The following is a 22,083-nucleotide window of genomic DNA, read 5'->3' on the forward strand; positions in this document are numbered from 1 at the left end:
TCCTTCTCTCTCTCTTTCTCTTTCTCTCTCTCTCGTTGCGTTACTCTCTCCTCAGCAAACCTCTTTTCCTTCCTTCCTTCCTTCTTTCTCTTTATTCTCTCTCTCTCTCTCTCTCTCTCTCTGTCTTTCTCTTTCTCTCTCTCTCTCTTTCTCTTTCTCTCTTTCTCTGTCTTTCTCTCTCTCTTTCTGTCTTTCTCTGTCTTTCTCTTTCTCTCTCTTCCTCTCTCTCCCTCCCTCTCTCTCTGTCTGTCTTTCTCTGTCTTTTTCTTTCTCTCTCTCTCTTTTCCTTCGAAGAAACCATCTCAAAGATCCACAGATCGCATCACGACTTGTCGCGGCCATTTATGTACGTTGCGCACCGAACTAGCACGTCACCGCGATGCGACTCACTCTGCCTATTCTTTTTCCCTCTCTCTATCTCCAATCCTATTCTCGTGTCTCGTACTATCCGAGAATCCCAACGATTCTGTTCTTTTTTCTTTTCTTTTTTTTTCGGCTTCTTATACGGATAGAAAACGTAATCCTTGTCTCGCGATGAGACACTTAGCTAACTGAAAAACTATTTCCTTTTTCGAACAAATCCTATTTTCTTCTTTAGAACAAATCGCTTTTGTGTATTTACGTTATCGAATCCCTAAGTGGTAAACTATAATCCTTTTTCGTAATAATCAAAGGATATCATTGAATGTTTATTCTCGTTAGAAAAATCCGTAACTTCAATCTCTTTGACATTTCGACTCACGTCTGTCTATTCTATAAATTCAGACACATCGATAAAAAGCAAAAATTAGACACATTGATAATTGACAATAACGATTTGACATTTATAAATATAATCTGTGAGTAGAATACACCCGATTAGGAGCGATATCAAATCTGTCTATCAAAATGAACAAAAGAATGAATAATGTCAAACAAGTTTTTTATTTATTTAATTAATTATACATCCTATTGATTTTTACTATGACGATAATCTCAAATTTTGAGTTGTATAAATTTCGATGATTCGTAAACACAGTATAAAAATGAATTTGAATGTAAAAATTATCAACGTTATCTTAACTAATCTTATTGTTAGACTCGTGCACGTGCTTTATTTTACGCGATTCATGCCACACGTCGCGAGTGTACGTGGCGACCACGTGGCGATAGATCTCGATCAGGGTTACCAACCGGGTATATCTGACCCTCTTATTTGACCGAGCGTATTACGGTCAATCGTCTCGGCCCTATGAACTACGTCTTTGGGCTGAGAAACTGGATATGAAGAGATACGTCGTCTCTGTGCGTTCATATCAATGTACTACCTTGTCTTGAACACGCGTCAGTCAACGTATCGCCCTCTAATTGGATTTGTACACCCTCTTGCGAATCTCGAACGTATATATACCCTTCCTCGAGCGTGTAGTCTGTGTGAAAGAGTTAGGAAAATTCGCTGTCTTTTTTCAACGAGTAACCTGTAATAACTTTAAACGGATTTATCGATGAGACCTTAGCTTGCACGATATAACATCCCTCCTTTTTATTTCACCTTTTCGAACCCTCGTTTCTTTGTTAGTTACTAATATATTTTTTTCTTCGATCCATCTTACATTCACATTACAAATACAGATTTATTATACTGGATTTATTATACCTGGATTTTTGATATTAATAGAAGAGAGCGTTGGAAGATGGAATAAAATTAGAAATTTAATGAACAAACGATATTGTCTTCGATTGGTTACTTATGAAAATTATTTTAATAAAATTTCTTATAGAATTAATACAATATAAATTCGATTGTTATTATATTATATTATTATATATCATACATGTGTATGTATGTATGTATGTATGTATATATATATAGTTTGAAAATTTTAATCGAAAACGAAATTTATTATACTGATTTATTATATTGATCGAAGAACATAATTTATTATACTAAAAATATAAATAGATCCCATAAAGAAAAAGAATATGCAAATTAAGAAGGAATTTATTATTAAATCACAGAGTTTAATTACTTTATAGTCTGTAATTTCATCTAGTAATTATTGTATGCAACGTATAAAATATGTAATTCGTTAGTAACAATCGAAAAATTTAAATACAGTTGAAAAGCTTCGATTGGCTCATTCAGGACAAGAGTATTTTTCATTCTTCGAGCGAAAACACAAGGACAAGGTAGAGCGATTTAAAAGTTCACGGTTATTCGATCGACTCGAGCGAAGCAGTATCAATTAGCATCTATGACGTTAACATCATAGAAGTGTTGATCATAGATCATGTTTTTCTGCTTCCTTCACTTCGATTGTAATACATCGTGAGCATCAACTTATCATTAAAAACAACGCGCGCAGCCATTGTTAATCCTGACATATGAAAAATCAAATAGTGCGTGAGGATTATGTCTTTATCATACGAAGTTCCACAAAATTGGTAAGAACGCGATATCGCGATATCCGGAAGTGGAAATACAACGATATAAATTATAAAGACAACTCGATCAGTACTTTTTACCAGTCTCGATTTGATTCTAACGTCGAAATCTAATCTTTAATTCAGATGTTAATTTCATTGAAGAAAATTAACAATTAGATTAAATCAAATAAAGGATTTTTGTAACGATTTAGGTAGGTAGTAACAGAAACGTTACGAATTATTCCTTAATATTACTTTATCCGTAAAAGAAACTTTTCTGACTGAATCGATGTAGAATACTTTTTTATCGATGTAAAAATCTTCTTTATCGAAAATATTAATATATGAAGAAATTGATAAAACGAAAACGAACATCATAATACAAAGTGGAATAAACGGCGGGAAAAGATTATTCCGAACAATGGAAAAGGAAATTGTATGATAAGATTATTCTTGAAATAAGAAAAGTAAGATCAGATCGTTTAGAATTGCGAATTTCTCAAAAAGAATACGAAACTACTGATGAAGAGAAAAGAAACGAAAAAGAACGAAAAATCAAAATTTTCCAACTTATATTTCGTGATATGTATTTCCAAAACCATTCTGATGAAAATATCTTTGTTTCTTTTTTTATTGATATATATATTTATATATATACATATATATAAGCAATAGAGAAATTTATATTTCTTCTCTAAATGCATTTTAAGCAGTAGAGAATTCTATTTCTTTTTTAAATGTATTTTAAATAATAGAGATCTATTTCCTCTCTATAAGATTTTAGATCGTATCGCGTGGGTATGATGATAAAATTTTACTCTTAACAATGTTATTTATTCGTGTACTTTCGTTCGCGAGTTGGCCCGAGGCCGAAACAACTCGATGATTCTAAAATGTAGAAATACTTAAAGCAATGTCCATGAAAAGTAAAAAAAAAATAGAAAAAAAATAAGAAAAGAAAAAATCCAATGAAATCTTGCAAATTGAGATATCAGACCGAACGTCCATTTTTTCAATTCTCTTCGTACGTTCGTTCGTTCATCGGAACGATAAAAATTCGTGAAATAGACCGAAGCTAAGCCATTATCTCTATACTTCTCCTTTCTTTATCTGTCTTTCTCTAAGTTGCCATAGTGCTTCTTACCAAGCTAACTCATTTGGAAAACTGTGAAGCGAGCTTTTTCTTTCCCTTCGGACGAAACATTGACAGTATTTCTTCATCCATTCCTTCGTTCGTTCGTTCGTTCGTCCAACGATAACAATTCATGGGAAGGTCGAATTCTCGATCTTCCGACCTTCTACCGTTCAGCGTTTTTTTTTTTCGATCTCTTCTATTTCTAGCTACGATCGACGAAAAGCTCCCAGCATTTCTATCACTATGAAATAGTACATACAATTTGTAGTCAATGTCTTATTAATTCCGTCTTTATCGCTCTCAGTAAGTAAAGGAAAGAAAAAAAAATAAAAAGGAGATAGAGAGAGAAAATAAAATCTGTTAAACTTCTTCCAGAAAATTGCTCTCGTAAAGAAAATCTTCCAATTTTTATAGCGATATAACATTTGTCAATTTTTCTAATAAAACGTTCATATATAAATCGAATCAATAGGTCAAATTAAGCATCGTTTGCAAAACAACGTTTGTTGAACTGCGATCGATTGAATTTTAAAGCGATAGCGATGTGCCACTCGCAGATTTCCATATAATGAACATATCCTTGACCAGATCACGTGGACATTACGAATCTACCACTTTCTGGTATAGTTCTATGTATATATAAAAATGTTACGAGTTTGTATACATGCATCTCTGTATAATTTATTACCACACATAGTTGTTCTATACTGCTACTATAATCATCGTAACAATCATAATTTCATCGAACTTTTACAAAACCCTTCGTCATTAAAGGTGTCTATAGCCTCCTCTAGACAAATCTATTGAGTAGATCCAACGATTTACGTATCGGCATGACATAGAAATCTTCAAAAAAATCATAACGGGTAGTTCGATGAGTACAAGTATTGCGAATTGGACATGTGCCCGTCGAAAGAACAAATCCCTTTTACCGCATCACACAGATTTTACAGCGACGCAATTGAATTGATTACTGCTTAAGAAAATCACAGAAAATTTGTATTCTCGAAAAAAAAAAACGAAAAAAGAACAAGAAAAGAAAATTCCTCGCTTTTACCACGTCACTAAAGAAACGTTGTTGGTTTCATTAATTCCGGTTGGCCTTTGCTATCTTCTTTTTATCGATCCGAAACATATTAGACCCTATATCGCGGTTTGCTCGGTCGATATTATGATGAATCGGTATTGTCGATAACGTAGGGTTGCATCTTAGTCGGTATCATGGTAGATGTAGATTTTTATTTGATAAAATAGGTAAATGAATGGACAAATGGATGGATATTAGATAAATGGATGGATAAACGTGTGCGAACGGAATGAAAAAAAAAAAAAAACATTTGCTCTTTAACATCCTGTATCTATTTCTTTCACTCTTCGTAATTCCTCCTTCATTTATCCACCGCTCCACCCCCACTATTCCACCATTGCCCTCTACCACCTCATTCCACCACCTCCCCCTTTTTCTCGCCCTTTCCTCCGACATCTCTATACCGCGATACCGCGTCTTAAATGGACGACTTGGCGACGAGAAGATCTCTCTTTTCCTTCGTGACGTGCGCTTGCACAAAATTTACGATACGTTCTAGCCGCATTCGCGCTAACCCCGATTACGAGGAGACAGGGCGAAAATGGTGAGAACAACAGAACGCAGTGTAAAGGGAGAAAAGGAAGGGAAACGGTAGAGATACGAGAAATTGATATTTTCACCGGTTTTGAAAACGTCCTTTCAAAATAAAGAACTTCTTTTCCCTTAAGGAATAACATCGCGCGATTACGTCTCCTGTTAAGATAAGAAGAAGAAGAAGAAGAAGAGGAGGAGAGTATATCGCATCTTTTCGCAAATAATCCGAGACGTTCGTTCCAAATAGGTTTTTTCGATTATATCAGACGATCGATTAAGGCGATCAGCGAAGACGGACAATGGGTTGGTTAATCGTTGACCTCATTACGTTATACTTTTCTTTTCTTTTCTTTTCTTTTCTTTTTGTTTTCTTTTTTTTCTTCCTTTCTGTTATCCTTTTTCTTTTTTTTCTTTCCTTCTTTTTTCTTTTTCTATTTTCCTTCTTCTTTTCAAACGAAGGAGGAAATACAACATTATTATGATATAGAACGACGCCATTGGCTGTCCACATAATACAAGCCAAGTTTCTTCAGTAAAGTCAACGGCACGTAAATCTTACTCGTCGGATGATACAACGACGTATAGGTTGTTTCAAAGCGTTTATACCAATCTACTAAAAGACCTTTCCCCTTTCTACCTTCCAAAGATTTCTCTTTTTGAATTTATTTCCTTTCCTATCTTCGAGGATCGATATATCTGCACAATCCGTTCGCAAAACGTTTTCGCACGAATTAACGATCGATTATTAATCGATAAACACAAAGTCTACCATTTTTATAAACATCGTATGGACTGGAAAATTATTTATAGTTTTTTGAGAATGAAAAAGTGATTGCGTTACCAAAATCATTGCGCGAAAAAAAAGAAGAAGAAAATTGAAGAATCCTGATTGAAATCATTGCGAATCTTGAATGGAATTGTTACTCAGGTCGATTGATGAGAAGTTAGATAAGTGTCTATCACGTACGCAACGTTCCAACGAGTTCGCCTTAGGTACACGCGGATGCACCCTTAAAGGGACTGAATGACGTTATAAATCATAGAAACGGTTGGCAAAGACGACGAGTTTCTTCGTTCCGTCCGTTCATACGTGTTCGCTTAAGACCTGAGAAAGTATAGGCATATGCGAACGTTACGTTCATATTGCCAACTCCGTTAACTCCGTGATATGTACTGATGAGAAATCATGACTATGATATCTTTGTTGTTTCTACGATGACTTTAAGAAGAAGAAACAAGACAAAAAGAAAACAGAAACAAAACCAAACAAACAAAAAGAAAAGGAACGATCGAATGTCAAAACGATCAGTTTTGAATACGATGCATTTGAACTCCGTTAATTGATTCGAATTAAAACGTTTCACTTTGTGCTCCGGGAAAACGTTCGGAAAAGTTCGCGAGATCATAAATCTCTCGCTCTTTCTCTCTCTCTCTTCCCCTCATCATCTCTCTCTCTCTCTCTCTCTCTCTCTCTCTCTCTCTCTCTCTCCTTCCCTCGCCGATTTAATACGCAACGTCGCCTCGAGTTTGGATGACTTCTTTTCTTTCTTTCTTTCTTTCTTTCTTTCCTTCTTTCTTTCTTTTTTTCTTCTCTCTTTATGCTCAGCTCAATAAAGTCGACGAGCTTTATGAGACAAGTCGAAAGGGAAAGGGAAACGTTTTCCCTTTTGAATACTGCTTTACTCTTATCGTAGACATTTTACAAACTCAAGAAAGCGTTTCGCTTAGAGACCCTGACGGTGATCGATAGCGAACGTTTGGTTGAACGATCGCACGTATCCTTGGGAATCGCACTTCGTTCGATGTGAACCAAGATTGCAAAGCCTATAACTTTCGAACCTTGGCCGTGCTAATAGATTGATCGCTCAATGTTGCCTCGCCACTTTCCGTTCTAACGGAAACTGCAACTCTGCTGTTGCTGTGGTTGATCAGCCCATAACCGTTCGTATACCTACCTGCTAGTGTTAATTACGTCATTGAAAAATTCTGTTATCAATAACAATAATTATTAGTAATTGATATTTCTTTTAAATATTATTTCTTACAGATTATTTTGGGTAAATGTATTTTTGTCTTATTTTTTGTTTTTTTCTTTTTTCTCGTTCTGATGGACGATATATTTCAAGAATAGTTTACTATGCAAACCGAGTCACCGTGATTTCTTACAAGTTTGCATGTAACTTTTGTCAAATTTACATGGAATCATTTATCAAATCGTTCAACCGCATTAACGATTTTTTTCGATATATTTTCTACTCGGCGAAGACTGATTCGTGACAATCTACACGATTCACTCTTTACACGCGATGTTAAAAACCATGTAAATTTTTGTGGAAAAGACTTTGATAAAATGATCGTAACTCGTGATATGTTCATACAACAGTCTATCGAGTACAATGCATTGAAAAAGTAAAAAAGTCAATAGTCAGAATGACATTACAGAAGTTAGAGTTCACGTAAAAGTGGCGAATGAATAATGTCGGATTATCGGAGTGATAGAAGAGAAGGAAATATCCCTTTAATTACCTTTTAAAGTTACCGTAGACCCTGATATTAAATTATAATCAACAAATTCAATGAATACCCTCTTCATCGTTACTTTCCGTGTTCCTATACATGCAACGTTTCTTTATTCTTCTTTTAAAACCAAAAAAATAATTTCTCATTTATACAGTTATAGTTTCATCGAGCTCGATAATAGATTTCGATCATTAACCACGATCATTTTACCATCTAAATCCGTGACAAGAGTCATGATAGTAAAATAAACGGCACATTGTTGCTTTAGAAAATTATTTTTCATCTAGTTGCGAACGAATAGTCGAAGATTTACGTTACGACGAGAAGAGAAATTATGGGCGAGGGAAACTCAGCGTATCTTGCCAAGTATCCGAGATTAGATTTCTCCGCGAGGTCTTAACATTTTTGGAAAAGCCCGCAAGTAGAAAATGATCGTGTTCGTTCGATGTTAGACTGTAAAACATCCTAGCGAGAATTTATCGATAGTGATAAACACAATAAAGAAACAAAGTGGATATATACGTATATGTATATGTATATATATATTATACACACACACATACACACATATACATATATACAAAGGATATAGGATACAGGAAGGACAATAAATTACGCTTACATTCGTCTCTCTGAATGTGATAATCACTATCCCTTAAACAATCTCTTATAAAATTCAATGTATCTCGAAATAAAAATTTCGTCGATATTCAATGAAAATCATCAATGATACGAAAACTTATAACAAGCATAAACATTTATTGTTAAACGTAAGAGAGAAAGAAAAATTCAGTGATTGCTTTACAATAGAATACATAGAGAAAAGTTGGATAGTTTGCCAACTATTCAGAACGTACTAATGTATTCGTAGAAGCATGGAGGCTGAAGATGATCGTCGTCGACCGTTGATAAAAGGCATGATCTTACCTAACTATAACGTTATTGTAAAGTCTCGATGTTTTATATCTCCTTCTCGTTTCTTTTTTCGTAGAAAAAGAAAAATTAATTTATTTTATCGATCGTCGTTGGTATCCACGTCGATGATACTGGATTGTTCGAAGGAAAAGAAGAAAGAAACGGAAGAGATGGAAAATTAAAAAATTTAATTAAAGGAAAGTTTTACGCAAAGAAATCTGATCATCGTGGTTGTAAGAATGAAATGAACACTTAGTAAAAGTAAGTTATGGGAACTTATTCGGCAGCAAAAATACTTTTCTCGCCGCAGGAAACGACTAACGATGAAGTCGTAGAGAGACGAACACGAATCGATAATCGTGTCCTCTCTCTTTCTTTCTTGCTTTCTTTCTCTTTTTCACAGATTCTTTTGCTCTCTCTTTCTCTCTCTCGATCTTTTTCATTCTTTCAGTTTCTCTCTCTCTCTCTCTCTCTCTCTTTCGGTCTCTTTTTCTCTTTTAGTCTCTCTCTCTCTCTCTCTCGCGATTTTTTTCTCTCAGTCTCTCCCTCTCTCTTTCTCTCTTTCTCTCTCACTCATCTTTCTTCCGGTAGAGATCGGTAGGATTATATCGCGTAAAAGTCTAAATCTTCGTTCTCCTGGTACAATTTGCTTTTCCTTTTCCTAAAAATGGTACTTCCTGAAATCGTGGTATTCTCTTCCAGGCGTCGTTCGCCGGTGCGGAATCCGTTGGTGTCGCATTGCGGCGTAAGGGGATCTGCCGAAGAGAGGGAGAGAGATAGAGAGAGAATGAGAAAGAGACAGAAAGAGAGAGAAAGAGAGAGAGAGAGAGAAAGATAGCGAAAGATAGACATTGAAAAAGAGAGAGAGAGAGAGAGAGAGAGAGAGAGAGAGAGACAGAAAGAGAGAAAGGCAAAAGTATTAAACGTACCGACCTCGAAAAGTGCGACACACGACGCACTCGAAACTCGAGCGAGGCCGTTCGAAAGTCGAACGACGCCTCTTCGGGCCACTCGCAACGACGACGACGACGACGACGACGACGACGACGACAACGATGACGACGACGCGTCTTCGGCTCCGGCCAGGCACTACCTCTCCTCGACCATTAAACCATGAAAGAGAATTCTGGCTGAGAATTCCGAATGCATCCAACCCATCCTCTCTCATCCTACATTCCATCGATGATTATCCGCGAGACGAACGAATTTTATTACCCGCTCTGTGTATATATATGTGTGTGTGTGTGTGTGTATGTATGTATATATATATTTATATATATAATATATATATATATATATATATGTATGTGTGTATATGTGTAAATGTATGTATATATATGTTTCATTTCTCCTTTCTATAGTATTCTTCTTTTCTTATCATCATCAACATCATGAATTGTCACTTACGTCGAAGCAAGTCTTTTCCATTTATTTTAATCTTTGAAGTATATTAAAGTAATCGTTGTAGACGATGAAACCTTTTTTCTTTTTATCATTGTTACTCATGCATTAACGTGACTCGGCTTATTTCGATATATCTTCTCTGCTAATTGCACAGGGATAATCTCGCGAGGAAGGAAACAGTGATACTTTATTAGTAATATCCTTTTTTTATTTTAAGATTAATAAAAATTAAGTTGTAATAAAAAATTGAAAGTATAATTGATAGAAAAATAATTAATAGCCTATGTTGTTTTAATTATTGTAAATATCAATAAATTTTATTTTAATGAACTTTTTTTCTTAGCAAAGATGTTAATATAAATAAATAAAATGATTATATTTTTGAAAAGTTAAAAAAAATTGATTTTTATTTTAATTTACATTAATCATTTATTTATTTATTTATTATTTACAAAATTAAATTAAGAAGCTTAAGAATAATTTATAATAATTTCAAAAAATTAATCCTGCATATTTCTTGAATAGTTTCTTGAAACTTGTTTCATAGAAAACTTTAAAAAAGTGAAGAAGTATTATTTTAATTATTTACAGATTTACATATATCGAATCGAATTGGATAACTTGTTTCAGAAATTTCAATGTAAACTTTTTTAACAAATTATTAAAGATATCAAGTTTGATATTTAATTTAAAATCACAAACAATAAATATTTCTTAAATTAATTATCTACATAAGATAAAATTATTATCTATAATATATACGTGATAAAATTAAAATATTACCTATATATAAAATAAAATATTAATGACAAAATAATGAAGATTATTTCGCATGAAACAGCAAAAGTAATACGAATTAACGAAGAATTATTCTGTCAAACACAAATTTAGACCAACTAAAATTTAGTGTTCTACTGCACCATATTATCATGATTTGATTTTCAAGACGATTATTAAGTCTTGTAATTTTTTAAATGAACAAATTGCATCGATAAAAAAAAACGCATTTTCGTGTTCGCAAAAAATTATTAAGAATGTGACCTTCCATCCCATTTTCTCTCTCTCTTCTTTTCTCTTTGATAATTCAACGATAGTAACGAGTGTATTGTTCTTTTCTTTTTTTCAATCCGAAAGTAAAAATAAAGTCGTGAATAATGTCAATTAATGAAGCACAATCATAAAATCGTAACTGTTATTATGCATTATTTTGCTCAAACTTAAAACTGGTACATAGATACATGTAGACTAACAAGACTAACCGATACTGGAAACCGTCGCTAAGAGCCCATACATCACACTCCATTATGTTTTTTACATCGGACGAGTGTCGTTGTTTTCTCCGTTCCTTCGAAATTCGAAACCGTTTCGAAAGGGATAAGGGTGATACTATGTCGTGTAAGGGATGAGAATGAAGGGGGATGGGGTGGGGGAAAAATAAAACGTACGAAATGGCAGATGACTCTCTCTCTCTCTCTGTCTGTCTGTCTGTCTGTCTGTCTGTCTGTCTCTCTCTCTCTCTCTCTCTCTCTCTCTCTCTCTGTCTCTTTATCTTTTTCTTTTTCTTTTTCTTTTTCTTTTCGTTTTCTCTCTTTTTCTTGCTCACAGTGCTGTGTAAACTCACACATATAACATCATATCCGCGCGCGTACGTAGTTACGTATGTGTATGTATGTATATGTGTATGTGTTCACGTGCGTGTATGGTATGTACATAGGTACCTATATACGTATGTATGTATATATATGTATGTATGTATGTATGTATGTGTATGTATATATTAATGTATGTATGATAAGTATGATGTGTGTATGTATACTATATGTACGTATGGATGTATATACTTGGTACGTCGAAATAACAGCAAGAATATTCTACCACTAAAACTCGAGGATCAACGGTTGTCGATCAGGCGCCAAGGACGCGCAAAGCCACCGTCCACCAATATTTCATCTTTGTCCTCTTTCGTTGATATCCGTACGCTCGTTCCAGTCTCGTGAGATTGCTTGGAAGAAGAAGAATTCTATTATTTCATTCCATACCGACCGTAACTCTTCTCGTCTTTATCGATTATCGTTACGAAGTCTAAGAGAAATTTCAAAATCGAAGGATACGTGTTCTCGCGTACAAATTATCTTGTTTTCCTCACCGTTTCATAAGAATGAAATAAAGGAAGTTAGATGATTAAGATACGTAGGATAAAGGTGAAAATTTAAGGATTAAAAATAATTGAAAGTAATTATCATTGAAATTATAAAATTTAATCGAATGTTTAAACTTAAAAAAGAACAAGAAAAAACGATAGAATTGCCTCATCGATTTAAAAAAAAACCATATAAATATTATATTAAATGTAACCTAAATTTTTGTCGTAGAGATTAGCAAGCAAATGAAAAAAAAAAAATATTATTAGAAAATAAATCTCCTCGCATTTTACTTTTATTTTAACACAATTTCTTGATATGCTATCAGGACGAAAAATATAAAATATATGTGCGTACTTACCGACATTATGTGTTTTCATCTGTACGTAAATGAAAATGAGTTGAGATCCCATTGGATGCATTGGAAGAATGATCTCTTGTAGAAACGAGCGAGAATAAAAATAAAATGAGAAAAGAAAAAATGAGAAACGTGGAAGAACGAAACACATAAGTACATAGTCCTTGCCGCATTTTCAGTATCACTGCTTCGCCATGCGAGACGACATAACCACGGAGCATTAATGTCTCATCGATCCTCGGTTTTTTTGCGAGAACGCTTCTCGAAAGCACGAGATCGAGAATGATTCTTCTTACGGCTATTGTATCCCGATACCGTACTTCACGTTCACCGGACAGTTATCGTCTTTTTCTACGATAATGGTGATACGACGATATTGAAACGATCGAAGACATAAATCAGAATGAATTAAAAGCAAATATCGCCCGTTCTGACCTTTTCCAGTGAGACGTCCTTATGGTACAGCGACCGAATAACAGTGAGAGGGAGGGAGAGAGAGGGGGAAAGGGAGAGAGAGAGAGAGAGAGAGAGAGAGAAAGAGAAGCACTTAAACCGTTTTATGAATGTTACGTATTCTACGTATTATATTCCTCGTACGTACGTTCTTCGATACACCCCATTGATACATACACACACACATACACTTTTATCTTCTCTCTCTTTCTCTTTTTTTCTTCTTCTTTCTCTTTCCATTTGAATCGCACTTACTGGGCCACTTTTCGTGTAAACCAACTTCGTATAAACAGTGTTTTCCACTTGATGCTTCCCTGTGTTTAGACTAGAAAGAGGACCTCTTTTTCTGCCTCTCTTCGATAGTAAGATCATAAGATCAACTGTTACGGGTATAAAACGTTTTTTCCATCATCTTCTTTCTCATCGGTACTTACTTTTCGTTTCGATTGAAAAATCTCTTATCGTACTTCGAGCAATTTTCTTTTTTTTCTAATTTTACCGCAGTTTCGCTTTTCGCCATCACTCGATTACGAACGAGTCACTCCTAAGAGTAGATGACATAAATAAATTCTAAAAAAATGCCTAAGAACAGTTCACATATATCCTTTGGGCTCAAGCGTATGTGAAGCATTCAATAGCGAGGAAAAAATAAGAAATAAAAAAAAGAATCTTTCGCCATTGCTTCTTTTTCTCTTTTATCAACAATTTTAAATCTTTGTCCCTCGACAAAAATATGCTTTCATACCGGACACGGATACCGTAACCAAAGTGAACTTTCGTATGCAAGACCGCATAGCATCCAAAAAAGAAAAAGAGACAGAGATAAAGAGAGGAAAGAGAGAGAGAAAGAGAGACAAATGAAAGGAATAAAAAAGAAGGAAAGAGAAAACAGAACACCGGAAACGCGTACGGAAAGTCGTATCTTGTTCTTTCCATTTCCTTATTTCTCTCTTTCTTTCTCTCTCTCTCTCTCTCTCTCACTGTCTCTATCTCTGTCTCTGTCTCTGTCTGCCTCACCTTTCTTTATCTTGCATAGCGAATAGCGTTGGTACGCGATTCGTGGCTGGCATTAAGCGTTTTCTATTTTCTTTTTCTTTGTTCAAGACGAGGTAAAGGAGTCGTATATAGGCCGCCGACGATGACGGCGAAGACGACGACGTGTGTAAGGGAAACTCGAAGTCTCGGCGGAGGGCTTCGAGAGACACAACAGGCAAGCAAAGCAGGCAGGCAGGCAGGCAGGCGGGTGGGCTCCATGTGTGTATAAAGAGAAAGAGAGAGAGCGAGAGAGAGAGAGAGAGAGAGAGTAAAAGCAGACGTGTCGCGTCTTTGGATTCTCGCAAAGACGGACGGTATAAGTGCACACTCTTTCTCTCTCTCGCACTCGTTCAGTCTGGCGCACTTAAAAGGTTAAGCGCGTAGTCGGGAGGCCGGCAGGTTGAATATCTCGCAGCTGCTGGCGTCCAGCGACAGCAACGAGTCGCGATGGCTGAGCGCAGCTCGGTGGTGGGGTGTGTGGGTGCGCGCGCGCGGGCGCGCTCGAGCAAGCGACCGAGAGGGGTTAAAAAGAGAGTACTGACTGGTTGGCGGGGGTGGAAGGCGGAAGGCAGACGGGCGGCAGACAAACCCGTGCTTATCCCCACCGAACGAGCAGCCCCACCGGTCCGTGACTCACCAAACCGTTAAGGGATGAAGCCGCCCTGCTTTTACTCTACGCGCACACACGTGTAACGAGCATATATCTTTCTCTTTCTCTTTCTCTCCCTTTCTCTCTTTCGCTACACGGATCTCTACCACAAGTATTTTACCGCTGCATCGTGTCTCGTGTAATCCTTCCCTTTTCTACCTATCCTATACCCTCGTCTACTATACACACGTATATACTATCTACACGTACGTGTTGACGATATACACTTCTATTTATATGTCTATAGACAATGAAACGGGTGTGAAAAAATATACCTACATATGTTCCTACGTACGAACGAACGAACGTGGCACTGAGCTCTCGGTCGAGCTTCTAACCGCGTGTACGATCTCTTCAACCCCTTTTGAGACTTTTCATTTAAACCATGCTCGTTGGCGGTTCCAACACCCACTCCAACACCCATGGACTCTTCTTTACGCAACGACAAAAATGTTTCTCTTTCGTAACTCGTAATTATTTCAAGCATCAACGTCAGCTCTTATATATCTATATACATATGTATATATATATATATATGCATACATATATATATTATATATAGGTACATAATACGTATATGTATAGAGTTTCGGTCCTTGAACATGAAGTACTCGCGCTCTTTCGTTTCTGTCTTTTCTCTCTCTCTCTCTCTCTCTCTCTCTCTCTCGCGTGTCTAGTATACGAACGCACTTACGAACACGACGTTGGTGATGGTGGGAAGGGATTGTAACGCAATACACGACACGAGCCCACTCCGACCCGGCAGCGTACTGCAATTGGGTGGGGTGAACGTGTGCGAGGGTGAACATGCCGGAGGGAATAAACGAAAAAAAAAGAAAGAAAAAAAGAAGAGCAAAAGAGAAAGAAAGAGAGAGAGAGAGAAAGAGAGAGATAGTCAGGACTGGTAGCGTCCAGAAAAATCACCGTGACCGCGACGACGCTGCTGCCTAGACGACGACGTCAACGATGGCGGCGTTTTTATTCGCACGGACGAGCGCGTAATTAAAATTCGCGTAAATTACGAGGTCGCTGAATCTTCGTAATTGTCCGCAAATGAATGAATGAAAAGAGGAAGAGAGAGAGAGAGAGAAGCGACGATCTCAATAAATTTCAACGTCAATCTTCTGACATCATTTATTCGATTGACCTCAAACAATAAATATAATTAATCGTTAAAAATACATGTGATTACAGAGTAACAACGTTTAATCTAATTTAATGCATAATTGAACGTATACGACGTAACGTTAAAATTTTTTAGTTAATTTCGTAAAAAAGATTATGACATTGTACTTTATTTTCACTTGAATAGCTGGTTATAATTCTTTTCGTTTTACTAAAAATTTCTAAAGTAATCAATCGCGTATTAAAGGATCGATTCAAAAATTATGTTACGTACATTTTTACATCGTAGCATGATATCTACCTGCATAGCTTTAACAAAGTACATTCTCTTTCCTATATGAAAACGAACCGACGATCGTTTCTCAACGTCTAATGTATCGTTATTACTATAATAATCAATTACGTTGATGGTTCTAGGGCGTACGCTAAACGGACAACCATTACTGGAATTTCCAATGTCCAGCGGCGAACCGGCATTAGAACCTCTCAGGATCAAACGGGCAACCCTTTGGACACGAGTAGAATTCAGACAAGCCCATCACTATCAACATCATCGTCAGGGTCAAAGCAATCAAAGGAACATCACTCTCTGGGTATTTAGGGTGCGTTGCGGCAACACAACGCATTTGCGCGGCAAGGTAATTACATTTTACGATGAAAGACATTTTTTCCAAGATGCTTATTATATTTTGCTTCTTTCTAATATTCAATGAAATTTACAACGATGTAGAAAAAAAGTAATAATAAGTTTACCGAAAAAATTACTCGACTTCTAGAAAAAGACAAAAAAAGAATAAAAGAAAAATTACCGAATCGCAGATAAAATTTGACGTTTTAAGATCGTAATGTTAACCAATGAAAGCAGGGTTAAGCGTGTTATACTTTAACACGTCTGACAAGCCTGCCTACCTTTAGAACTACCCTCGTTTGTTTCACTGGCAAGATATCGATACAATACGACGAGAAAAGCTTTCTACTTCTTTTTATCGGATTTTTCCGACACTAATCCCATCTACTATCTCAAGCTGTATTTATAATAATCCCTCCAATATTATACGCAGCGGTCGTGAGGTTTCGGTCGAGCGTACAGCTTCCGCGATATCGCTTGAAAAATAATATTTTCTTGTTTACGCTCGCGCACACTCAAAAATATATACATAGGTATCTTTGATCAATCGATCGATACATACAATATTTATCTAATCGTAAGCAAAGTATTACCTTATAATAGATCAATTTGTTAGGATAGATTTTATCGTCGCAACGATCACGTGATCTTTCGAAGTAAAAAAAAAAGTAACGACACAAATCTAAAGATCGTTCAATTTTTAGGAACTCGGAGAGCATCTCGAAATGGTGACGTTCCTAGGCGTAAACGTTGGTCAATTGGGCTGGCAGAAGTTCGACGTAACAAAGGTCGTCAGCAATTGGTACACAGCGAACACGAATTCACCGAGGGATAAACTGACGCTCTTGGTGGATTGCACAGGATGCGGCACGCACGTTCACGTGTCGACCTTTGGCGGACACTCACCGCACGTGATCGAGTCCTCGTTAAATCCAAAAGGCAAGCAGAACTGTATATCTGATGCTTAGAACACGCGATTCGGGAACGTTCAACTTGATAAAAATCGAATCTTCTCAGTACGATAGATAACTCCATGTCTTAATTAAGCATCGCGACAACGAAAATGATATTCTTTAATAATTTTATCGACACGAAGGGAAAGAAATATCAAAAGGAAAAGTATATCAAAAATAAATGAAATTCAATCGCAAACATCTACAGGAGATAACCTTATTTCGATTCCGTATCATAACACAGAGATACTGCGAAGTCGTACCGGTTAATATGGCTTCCATAGTATAAAGACTAGTCACATAAAGTTGGGAGGTGATACGATGGAAATAACGTTTAGCCTACATTCGTATCGCTGCTAACTAATTTGAGAAGGCATATTGAGGTTAACGAACAATTCTTTCAATATGATAATTTGATTCCATGGATTCGCTGGGATCGAACATGGTTGTCTTTCTCCTGTTCCCACGCCGCTATTTCAATCCCTTTCGTAGCATTAGTATTCTAGGTTGTTACACTTCCGAGATATTGTATGTACGTACGAGATGGTGGGGTATATAACGTTCGAGATTATTCGGATATTACGTGTATGCATTATCGATTGTCTTGCACCAATACTTCGACTTGGAAATAATTTTGAATTCTAATTTCTATGATTTCTTTTCTCTGATCCACATGACATCTAATTTCAATTGAAATACGACCAATTAGACAGAAATGTTCGTTCAACCAGGATCAATAATTTACATTGTTCATCGTACTTCAATATTTGTAAAACTACAGACGATTAATTTGTTGAATACTTTTTACGTTTTATTTGTCCATTTATATTAAAAGATATTTCTCCATTTTATATTAAGAATTTTATACATGCGTTATTGTATAAGATGTATCTTTTTTTGTTTCTTAATCTTCGTTAAAAGCTTCGAATTGAAATTCATTTGGCATAGAACGGCAAACTTCTTATGTAATCGTTAATTAAAGCAAGAAAGTCTCGGATATTTTATACATACATACATACATACATACATGCATATATACATACACGTGGAATGTGACAAACCGAGCACGCTCCAATATAATCAGCTTTATTTCTCTGGTTCCCTTTATCAGCTTACCTAATCGGCTTACTTCTCACCGACGTATAACCGCGAACGATTAAAATTTTTTGCTTCCATTACACGACACTCCCACGATCGAGTATTTCGATCAATATCATTAAAGAGTTTTCTGTTTTGAACGGACAAACCAACAAAAAAATGTCCGTAGAAATTAAGATGGAAATGAATATTTTTTTTCTAATGGAATATAGAAACATCCCGCAGTTAGATTCTGAAGCAGAACGTATGTATCAGATTACTCATGATTTTTAGCACTTCTCAATGATCATAAATTTCTTAGATAGGTATATCGTATCGCTATCGAATTTCCTCATACTCGTCAAAAATTCCTTTCACAAAAATACATATATACGTAAAGTACATACATATCGTATGCGAACCGTTCCGAGTTCGAATGTCAGTGTGCTTTTTCCAACTTACGCTCGATCTCTCCTCCTATTCCGATAACTCCCCGATAAACTTTCCCAAGATTGCTTTCCTTAACCAATAAGCTGTTTCTCGGGCATAAAGTAGATAACTCCAAAATTCGGGCGATGCGTATCGAGAAGTTTGTCGTGGAGGACAAGAGTTATCGAAGATTCGTCGACATGTAGATCTTGTCCCTATCTGTTATCAATGAAACGAATAAATAACAAAATTGAACATTGATTTTCATACGTTGCAGGTGCTCAAGATCCAGATAGGCCTTTCCTCGTTGTACGTACGGATCCCGCAGCTGTGAAACGCGTAAGAAGACGAGCGATCGAATGCAGCGGCGCGATAAAGGGCCAATGCTGCAAACAGAGATTCTACGTGAGCTTTTCTCAGCTCGGATGGGATGATTGGATAATCGCTCCTCAAGGGTAATGAATCAGATCTCTTCCGCAAAATTATAAATTACTATGAGTTTAAAGAGTGTCAAAAGTATCCAAACGAATAAAGGATTAAAAAAGAAAAAAAAAAGAGAAATATATTTACATTGCTAGTCGATACTAGTGCTGGTTGGACGATACTAGTCAAGTAGCGATTAACACGATAAGCAGGAACGTTGGGGGAGAGAGGGAGAGAGAGAGAGAGAGAGAGAGAGAGAGAGAGAGAAGGAGAAAAAGAAAGAGAGGATTTTCGTTTTCAATCCGATAATAGTAACGATCGATATTCGCGATCAACGTTGACTTATCGTCTGGCAATCGTATAGAGTCTACACTATAGACGTCGGGAAAGACGGTCGCTGTGCTTCACAGGGCCGACAGTAGTTTTGCAGAGAGCTCGCCATCGCTCGGTACACGTAGTCATTCGTAAGGTATCATGAGAAAGCCCTTAAATCCTAGGCAATTGTTATAAACAGAATCCCACGGCGCGAATGGAGTAGAGAGAAAGAAAGAGAAAGGGATAGCGTAATCCGCGTGCCAGAATTAAAAAATACCAATCGATGGCTATTCTCAATTAACAACATCGATTACTCCGATACTTGAAAATTTCTCTTTCTGTCTCTCTCTCTTTCTTATTATTCCCGTCGGCACGTTCGCTGTTTATTTAAAAAAGAAATATGATCGAAATAAACGTTTCTACATAAATTGTAACTTGTACACTTTGATACATTCTAATGACGTAATTCAAAATAATTCAAATCCGTTAAATAATATTTTCATCATAATGATTTAAAATGTTTGTTGGTCCCAGATATTACGCGAATTACTGCAGAGGCGACTGCGCGGCGGGTCACAGAACGCCGGACACGTTCCTAAACTATTACACGCACGTGATCGAAGAGTACAGGAAGATGGATCGGCTCGCCGGTATGCAACCGTGTTGTGCACCCCTCAAGTTTTCGCCGATGTCGTTAATATACTATGGACCAGACTCAAACATCATCAAGAGGGATCTCCCAAAGATGGTGGTCGACGAGTGTGGCTGCCCTTAATTCGAATCTCCGATTTAAGAAAGAAGGAAGAAAAGAAAGGAATAATAAAAAACAAAGAAAGAAATCGGCACCTCCCCTGCGAAAGATCCTCCTCCTGCTCTTTATCGCGATTTATTCGGGAGCCTTCAACCACGAGGGATTTTGTTTGGAACTTCCTACGTTCTCCGTTTTCAACCATCGAGATTCCTCGAAAAATTTTCGAGAAGAATCGAGAGGAATCGAAACGAGCGAGCGCGATCGAGATTTCGCCGAAGTCAATAAAATTGTTCTCGAAAATGCGATCGTGCTCGCTATTACAGAGCATAATGAAGAGCGAGGAGGAGTGAAAATGAGAGAAAGGAGAAGTTAGAGGAGGACGGAACGAAACGAAATGGAACAGAATGAAATGAAATAAAAAAAAAAAAAAAAAATAGACAAAAAAACGAATACCTCCTCGGTCGGTCTCTCGGGTGTGTCCGCCATTTTTGAGGTATAATATATTATAAATAATATACATACATATATACAGACGATACCTATACATAAGCGAATACACGTGACAGACGAATACATACAGATATATTATGTATATATATATGTATATATATATATATATATATATATATATATATAAACGTACCTTACACTTACACTTACATACACGCAACCGATTCGTTTCCTGGTGATTTAATCGTACCGGAAACGAAGTCACCGCGTGCGAATTCTTATGGTGAGCTTAATCATTTCTATTAGTTGCGATAAAACGGTGGTAAAGGGTTTAAATAAAATATTTCTGACTTTTGCCCCCGCATTTCGCGCATCTACGCGACTCCGCATACGCGCACACGCCATACACATGTACACGTACACGTATACACGGAAAGCACAGATATACATGCGCGCGCGCGTTAAATTATGCGAGGTGATTCAAAACCGAGTATAAGTATTTAAAGATATAACAAATAAAAAAAAAAAAGAACGATACGGGCGTAAACTCTAAGTGTAAACAATACAACTCAATCTAATTGCCTTGTTTTTTATGCGAAACGTATGAAAGTATCGAGTAACAATTTAACAAAGTAAAAAAATATTATTAAAAATCTATATATATATATATATTATAAATACTATATATATAAATATAATTGAACGCGCGTAAAACGATAAACTTAGCAAGTCAAGGGCGGGGAGGCGGGGTTTTCTGGAAGGACCGAATTGGGAAGGGAAACGTTTATTAAGAGTTCAAAAAGGCTAAGGAAGCAAAATTATTATTCTTATTACTACTATTATTATTATTATTTTCATTATTATTATATCATTAATATTATCGTTTTAGTTCTTTTTGTCAGTTTTTTATTTCTCTCGTCATTGTTATTGTTGTTGTTGTTGTTGTTGTTGTTGTTCTTGTTGTTGTTGTTATTTTTATTTTTATTATTACTATTATTATAATTATTATCATTATCATTATTATTACCATCATTATTATTATATCATTATATGTCATTATTGCTTTCATGATTATTATTATTATTGCCGTAAATCTTATTTAATTACAATGATACCTCGGACATTAGATCGCAACGAGTACGAGTTTCGAAAAATATTTTTGCTAATCGATATGTTATAATTTACGTAGCATGAACGTAACAATTTCAAAGAAAGAAGAGATTTAATGAGAAAAAAGATCAGAAATGTTTTTTAAATTCTCTTTTTCTTCGTTTTTTTTCCTTTTTCTTTATGAA

At 36.1% G+C, this 22,083-nt stretch overlaps 1 protein-coding gene across 1 annotated transcript in view; it reads left to right on the forward strand.

The window, feature by feature from the left end:
• The window catches only part of LOC127066066 (inhibin beta chain), a 37,829-nt gene that overhangs the window by 15,198 nt on the left and 548 nt on the right, over positions 1-22,083 (forward strand). Inside the window, exons 2-5 of the mRNA XM_050999323.1 lie at positions 16,180-16,400; positions 17,095-17,329; positions 19,127-19,304; positions 20,122-22,083. The exon at positions 20,122-22,083 is cut by the window's right edge and continues 548 nt beyond it. Coding sequence (XP_050855280.1) covers positions 16,180-16,400; positions 17,095-17,329; positions 19,127-19,304; positions 20,122-20,362 — 875 coding nt within the window. The 3' untranslated portion in view covers positions 20,363-22,083. The remainder of the gene's footprint in view (positions 1-16,179; positions 16,401-17,094; positions 17,330-19,126; positions 19,305-20,121) is intronic.

The sequence above is a fragment of the Vespula vulgaris genome, chromosome 9 (genome assembly GCF_905475345.1).
Source record: "Vespula vulgaris chromosome 9, iyVesVulg1.1, whole genome shotgun sequence".
NCBI lineage: Eukaryota > Metazoa > Arthropoda > Insecta > Hymenoptera > Vespidae > Vespula > Vespula vulgaris.